The 7,574-nt window shown below is 42.3% G+C and overlaps 1 protein-coding gene across 1 annotated transcript; it reads right to left on the bottom strand.

Moving 5' to 3' along the window:
• Window positions 1-1,128: 1,128 nt before the first annotated feature.
• On the bottom strand, window positions 1,129-2,316 carry LOC118481718 (extensin-like). The gene is made up of 2 exons (XM_035976931.1): window positions 1,751-2,316; window positions 1,129-1,708 (listed from the first exon to the last, which is right to left on the bottom strand). The coding sequence occupies exons 1-2, from the start codon at window positions 2,314-2,316 to the stop codon at window positions 1,129-1,131; spliced, it is 1,146 nt and encodes a 381-aa protein (XP_035832824.1).
• Between the last annotated feature and the right edge of the window lie 5,258 nt (window positions 2,317-7,574).

The raw sequence follows: 7,574 nt of genomic DNA, 5'->3' as shown, positions 1-7,574 counted from the left end.
GCCAGAAGACAAAAGTTTGAAAACTTTTAAGTCTTGACCATGCAATCCAATATTCCGAAATCAGACTTTCTTTTGCAGATGTGGGCCACCTTGACCAGCCATTGCATGCCCTACTTCCTCTTACATGTTCCTCATTCAAACTTAATCATAATGGGACTTGTAAATCGACGGAGATTCCAAAAATGAGTCTTGGACTCTCAATACTTGGCCAAGCTATAACAATTCTTATTTACAAGAATTTTATTTAGATTAGGAGTAGTAACAACCTAATTTCCGAAGTCCTTGATAAAGATGTAACTTTATTTATCGAGAGCAACCGGTTATCATATGAGATGATCATTAATTGATTTAAGGATCTTGGGATTTATAAAAGTTCGGGTCGCTCAGAGGTGATTTAATAACGTGTCGCCCTTGGGTCGTTCAGAGGTATTTTAAATAACATGACGCCCTTTTTATTAGAAATCCTACCACATATCTTTTATTTAATCCGGTTTCTCTGACACGTCTGTGTACATGACACGTGTCTTTATTCTAATGGACAGGAATTTTCGAGGTGTTAACATCCTCACCCCCTTAAAAGAAATCTCGACCTCGAGATTTACTGAAACAATTGAGGGTATTTTTCTTGCATCGTGGACTCTAACTCCCACGTATAATCAGGACCTCTACGGCCCTCCCATTGACCTTGACAATGGGTACATACTTCCTTCGAAGCTTCTTTACCTGTCGGTCCTCAATCGACACAGGTTTTTCTATAAACTTTAAGCTTTCGTCTATATGCACATCCGTATGCGGTATGGCTAGCGATTCATCAGCTAGACATTTCTTCAGATTGCAGATGTGGAACACGTTATGAATACCACTAAGCTCCTCTGGTAAGTTCAACTTGTAAGCCACCGATCCTACACATTCGATGATCTCGAATGGTCCGTATACCTCGGGCTTAACTTACCTTTCTTGCCAAATCTCATTACCCTTTCCATGGTGATACTTTGAGCAAAAACTTTATCGCCAACCTCAAACTTGAGGGATTCGAACAACTTGCCCAACGGACTTCTACTAAAAATAAATGAAAATGCCATAGGGGCGAAAACAGAACAACCCACGCAGGGTAACTAACCAAACTTGTCACGCATACAACACAAGGCTGAGCTGAATACTGGAATAACGTTGAATTACAACATAAATAACAATAAAAGGGTTCTCAATGACCCCTCCTCTTCGACTTCCCCTAAGCAAATCTGATAGCCCTTTGAAGAAACCTTGCCGCTCTCTGCGGTCTTCACGAACCTCTTGTTCGACGTGGTTCAGCCTTTCAAGGACTTCCTGCTGAATCTGTGGCTGTGGCGGCTGATACACCGGTGGAGGAGGTGGCTGATGCTGGTACCCATAAGTCGGGTAACCAGTAGTCCATGGCCCTCCGTATGGTCCTTCAGGGTGAAGGGCATTGTAATCCCGAGCTACTTGATACGGATCTACCTCCGCATAACCGTAGTTGTAGTTGTAGTTGTAGTGGGTGTGCGCCGGCTGCTCGAAGGGGTTGTATGCTGCTGACCCAGCATACGCAGGAATCGGGTTATCGAAACCCAAAGGTGGTACCACAGGTACTGAGTTGACATCTGGTATAGGGCTTGTTGGACCACCCATCTGCGGGTCCTCTTCCTCCTGAAGTGGCGGGTAGTGGCTGCCACTTGATGGCTGGGGAGTACTAATTCGAACTCCACCTCGCACGGACATCCGTGCATTTGACCTTCTCCGCCTCGGTGGCTCCGAAGGCGGCTGGTGCTCCACTGGCGGTGGTGGCGGCGGCGTGACTGCCACAAATTGATGACCCACCGAAGGATCCTGTTGCTGCTCGTGATGCGAGTGCTCAGACGGGGTGAAATACCAATCATACTGATTGAATTTGTCCATAAAACTGTCCGGTCCGCGGTATGGCGATCCATGGAATGATGACCCATCTGAGATCTCAATGGGATGATTCGGCGTTCCTGATGCAGGTTCCACGGGGTCAGTATCCTCATCCATGTCGTTTTCCCCTGAAAAGTGGTCTTCCGGTCCAAGTGGGTTAAAACCCACGGGTTCTGGCAGAAGGTTAGCCGGGTTAAATCGGCTTTGGAAAACGGGTGTTGGGTCGCCAAAAGAATGATGAGAGTTGGATCTCTGTAAAGGTATGAAAGCTGGCTGCTGGTTGTTGGGCTCGTTTTCTGAATGGGGCCCAAAAGAGTGTTGGTACGATGGTGAAGAGCTAAGGGATACAGATCGCCTTCCGGGTTCGACATAGAGCCTCCATGGCTCTTGCGGGCTTGTGCTCATAGTGATAGATGGAGTACGCCGGTGCGAAGGCCCGGCCTCGTGATCATGACCTGTCACGAGTCCTTTGCCTCAACCGCGAAGGAATCTGGGTGGCATGATGACCTGCATAAAATATTTAGATAACAACAACAATATAATAAAAGACTCAAAAATAAAACAATTCAGAGTTTGTCCTAAGTTCAATGTCTAGACTCGGAACTCGAAGAATGTGCAATTTGTGCACTGAGATTAAACACAAAAGGCTAGTGTTTAATTCACTCAGTGTTGGCTCTGATACCAACCTGTCACACCCCGAATTTCCACGTGTCACCGGTGGGCCCGGTGGGGGAGTATCGTGACGTAGTTGATATCATCATTTGTCAAACAACACAAATTATAATGCACAGCGGAAGCAAATGAAAATAGATTTATTTCAACCATTAAGTGTAATATCGAGTATCACAAATAGTCGAAATAGATCCACAGGCGGATCGAAAATAAAGAGAAAGAAATTGTTCAACAGATATATGCATCCCAAAGCTTGCGAGACTCTATGATGCTAAGGAGAAACCAGCCTATTGCGTATAGCACCTGCACTTAATCTTTTTGGGGAAAATACGTCAGTTTGCACTGGTAAATACAATTTAACTGACTCATTTTGAAAACATTTGAAAAATTTGGTTTTAAATGCACAAGGCACAAAACATTTTATAACTTGGGAATAATTAATCAAAGTTAAACTTGTAAAAGATTTACATGTTTGTTGTGCGTTCAGTCGCCCGAGTCGTGTCGGGTTTAAGGTTAAATGACACACCACTAGTATAAGTCCGCGGCAGGAAGCCAACGTTTATACCTTAATAATATGGACATAATACCGGGTGTACGCCTACACCCGGGTGTCAAGGTCGTGGCCAAAAATGATGCCAAGGATATCCGGGACATGGTCATTAAGCTCCCAAAGGCGTAAAAACAAACAACACCAAGTTTTCAAACGGGTCACATTGATAATACCCAACTACTAATGAGTTGGGGTCAATTGCCCGACCAAGCGGTATTTTATATACCGTACCCCCAAGCCCGTATAGGGAAAATAAGTTAAAAGTATTTACCTGAGCAAGTATAACCACAATTTCAAAAATACACGTGTCTTTTACTGGGCTCCTATTCTGGAACGAAGGTTATAATAACCTATTAGAATCCTAACGGGTCTTTAATATAGCCTAGGCCTAGACCGGTTAGTTTCGAATAATAAATATGGTTTAATCGCGAGGAATGCGAAAAACCGGGACGGAACGTGATTTAGACCCTACAAGCTTGGATACTTGTATAATATGGGTAAACTAAACACATTCTGTATTTAGAGACTAAGATGATACGGTTTGACCCGTTTCGGCTAATATGCGTGAACTAGTCACATAAGCCGATCCGAACGCGAAAGTGTGTAACGAGTAACCATATAAATCATATGCAAGTTTCCTGAGATTATATGCACCAAATATGTTGCAATATCAGTAAGGTATGTCCAATTATGCCCCAAACGTTTTTAAACGCCAATTACGCCTCATAAGGGCATTTTGGTAATTTTACATAGGCTAAAAGGGTAAAAATGGGAAAACTGAGTTTTTAACTTTAGTCTACTGTTATAATATATATTTTTATTAAATATATCAGTAGGTATTATATCTTTTATGTAAAAACTAGTTTCGACATATACTATGTCGTAAAAATGCCTAAAAAGGCGATTTGGAGCCATTTTCGGGTTTTAAAAGAAAAGCTGATATTTTTATATTTCCAGAAGGCTCAACATATCATATTTAACATAATAAATCAGTAGAAAAAGGTTTGAGGTCAAAAGGTTTTGTAAAACTCATTTTATGGCCGAAAGGGCAAAATCGGGATAAGCCGAATTAAGCTTAAAACCTCTAGTTATGCTCATCCTAAAAATAAATAAAAATCCTTAAAATTCCCAAAATATTATTATATAACAGTGGGTATAAAGTTTTGATATAAAATTCGGGTTTAAATAGGTTATGTGTTAATTACGCTAATTATTTACTAAGAAAGCTTCTAATTACGCTAATGAGCATAACTCTTAATCTAGACCTCAAACTGATGTCAAATTTTGGGGACAAGTTTATATTTCAGTAACTAAGTTGTCTACCCTTTTATATTTTCAAAAATCATGATTTTTGGACATTTGGGCATAATGGTCAACATATGGGCATTTAACGGAAACATGCATACGAACAAGATATCTAATGAACCACGTTGCATAATCACAGGAGGATATACTAACATGTTATTGGGTCCAAAAGAAGCTCTAAGGCAATCTTATCTTGACTAAAACGGGTCAGAACTGAAAGTCAAAGCGAAAGTCAAACTATGCGACTTTCGGTTCCGAACCGGGTCTAAACAGAAAATTGTCGAGTTGAACATGTTGGAACATGTTCTTATACTTATTACCAAGTTATATTAATGTTCAAACAGGTTACATACAACCTACATTGCTAATTATGCGTTAATTTGAAATTAAGCATTCTGTTGACTTTTTATGATTAGCTTTGACTCGACAATTGACATGCTTAGAGTGGGAATCTGGAAACACCCTTTTAAGGGTTTGTTACCCACTTAATTACCTTCCTAAAGGTATCTTTAATTCGTGATTTGACAGAGCACATTATGCTTAATCACGAAGTCAAACCTTAATTACGACGGTTTGACTTTTACTTAATTAGCTAAGCTAGAAAGGATTAAGGAGGGTTAAGGACACTTACAAGAGTCCTAAGAAGGATTATAGAGCCTAAGAAAATGAGTTGGTGACCAGAGGAGCTCCAGAGAGTCTTTAGCCAAAGTTCCAAATGAGCAAGTGTCAAATGATCACACTTGAACCCTTTATATAGTGAACTAGGAGCTCCAAGATCTTGACAAGCAAGTCTAGGGTAGTAAAGGGATGATCCCAAGTGTCCCTAAGGAGCTATTTACTGCCTAGCAAGCCCATAGATTCACAAATTTACGTTTTAAGTCGGTTAAACGAATTGGACAGGCAGCTGTCCAAAACTTACTGCCAGCGACGGTCTTACGGACCGTAAGCTTGAGGCCTTACGGTCCGTAAGGACCTCTTGCAGACCGTAAGCTACAGGGGTTACGGTCCGTAACCGACCTTACTGAAACATGGTTCAGGTGCCTTTCTTACGGACCGTAAGCCTAAGGCTTTGCGGTCCGTAACCGATCCTTGCGGGACATGCCCAGGTACCCTGCTTACGGACCGTAAGTCAGGGGTCTTGCGGTCCGTAAGCGATGGCCAGAAGACAAAAGTTTGAAAACTTTTAAGTCTTGACCATGCATTCCAACTATTCCGAAATCAGACTTTCTTTTGCAGATGTGGGCCACCTGGACCAGCCATTGCATGCCCTACTTCCTCTTACATGTTCCTCATTCAAACTTAATTCATAATGGGACTTGTAACATTGACGGAGATTCCAAAAAAAAATGAGTCTTGGACCCTAAATACTTGGCCAAGGAAGATTAGCTATATTAATTCTTATTTACAAGAATTTTATTTAGATTAGGAGTAGTAACAACCTATATTTCCGAAGTCCTTGATAAAGATGTAACTTTATTTATCTGAGAGCAACCGGTTATCATATGAGATGATCATTAATTGATTTAAGGATCTTGGGATTTATAAAAGTTCGGGTCGCTCAGAGGTGATTTAATAACGTGTCGCCCTTGGGTCGTTCAGAGGTATTTTAAATAACATGACGCCCTTTTTGTTAGAAATCCTACCACACATCTTTTTATTTAATCCGGTTTCTCTGACACGTCTGTCATACATGACACGTGCCTTTATTCTAATGGACAGGAATTTTCGAGGTGTTACAGCAGGCGTAACAGGTATAGGGAGGGAACCATCGGAATGGATCGTTAAGTGATATAGATGTAAAGGGAGTGAAAGATGTACTCTGTGGGATCGGAGGGAAAGCTGCTGAAGCAAATGGGTCAAAACTCGGGGGCTGGTCCGAGGTACCTTCCCCTGGACGGGGTGCAGGGATCTCCTGGAGGAAAATAATTGGTAGGTCAGTACGGTGAACATCAGACTCAACAGGAGGTGGGGGAGCAACATCAGTGGGTGGGGGTGGTGGAATGAATGGATCGACAAGTGGGAGATCAAACGGAGCAGGAACCAGCTCCGGGATGCGAGGTGTGATATCTGGTAATCCAAACGGGACATGGTCAGGATCAGGAACCGACTCAGGGTCAATGGGTGCAATATCAGGCTGGCCAAAAGGAAAAGGGTCCAGCTTAGGGACAGGCTCTGGGTCGTGTGGAGGTGTGGGGATAGTGCAACAAACATCGTTGTGTCATCATCGAAATACGTGGCATAAAGCTCCATAAGTTAAACATACCATAAATATCCTTTACAAAGCTTAGAAATAGGCTTTGAGGTGTTCGGTGTGCTAAAATAAACTTTTGGATCATTCAGGGACTAAAAGTGTCAAAAAGTGCTTAAGTTTGCACTTTCGCGCATAACTTACGTTCTGAATACATCCGGACATCCGAAATTTATGTAAGCATCCTTATATTATGCCTTAGTGTTTGGCATGGGAAAAATCCATTCGTCGCGCAATTTGGATAATTTTTCGCGCTTATGCGCATTCCATCGTAATTAAGCGAACATCGCAACCGTACGGCCAAACGAACCGACATCCGGGATATTTCCAAGCATATTTCATGTTCCCTATGTCTTAATATCATTGTGGAGCTTGAAATTGGGTTTGACGGGTGTTAGAAGTGCCGTTACGCAACGAAACATGTGCAGGGACCATTTCTGCAAATTCTGCAGAAATAAGGGCTAGGCGTGACGCGAGTGGTCTAGGCGTCACGCGAGGCCCCTTCTGGACCAGATTCAATGTTTAAACAGCTTGTAACAGCCCTTCAACTCTCCAAAGGCCAATGCCACTTGTCAAAACCCTATGGTGGGGGCAAAATAAGCCACCACAACTTTGCGACAAGTGTACGGATTAGATCGTGGCACGATATTCAAGAAACGATCCTAACGGTCTTGCTTTTCCTATAAATACCCCCCCCCCCCCCCCGCATTTTGGTTAAAACCCACAAAAATCTGATCTAAAGCTCTAAGTTGAGGCCTTTGCTTCATACCTGAGCTCCTGGATCGAGATTAGCTTTCGGGGACCCTTCGTAAGTGTTCTTTCGTTCTTTTAATCGCTTTCTAGTCCGAAAGTCAAACTATGTTTGACTTTCTGCGTTGACCAGTCTAT

The sequence above is a fragment of the Helianthus annuus genome, chromosome 9 (assembly GCF_002127325.2).
Source record: "Helianthus annuus cultivar XRQ/B chromosome 9, HanXRQr2.0-SUNRISE, whole genome shotgun sequence".
Classification (NCBI taxonomy): Eukaryota; Viridiplantae; Streptophyta; class Magnoliopsida; order Asterales; family Asteraceae; genus Helianthus; species Helianthus annuus.
This window is presented reverse-complemented; position numbering and strand designations above follow the sequence as displayed.

Bases quoted from the DNA above. Each gene is read 5' to 3' on its own strand.
- LOC118481718 (XM_035976931.1), bottom strand. From the start codon at position 2,316: ATGAGCACAAGCCCGCAAGAGCCATGGAGGCTCTATGTCGAACCCGGA. The intron at 1,709-1,750 runs GTCAAATGCACG...AGTTCGAATTAG, and splicing joins GAGCCACCGAGGCGGAGAAG to TACTCCCCAGCCATCAAGTG.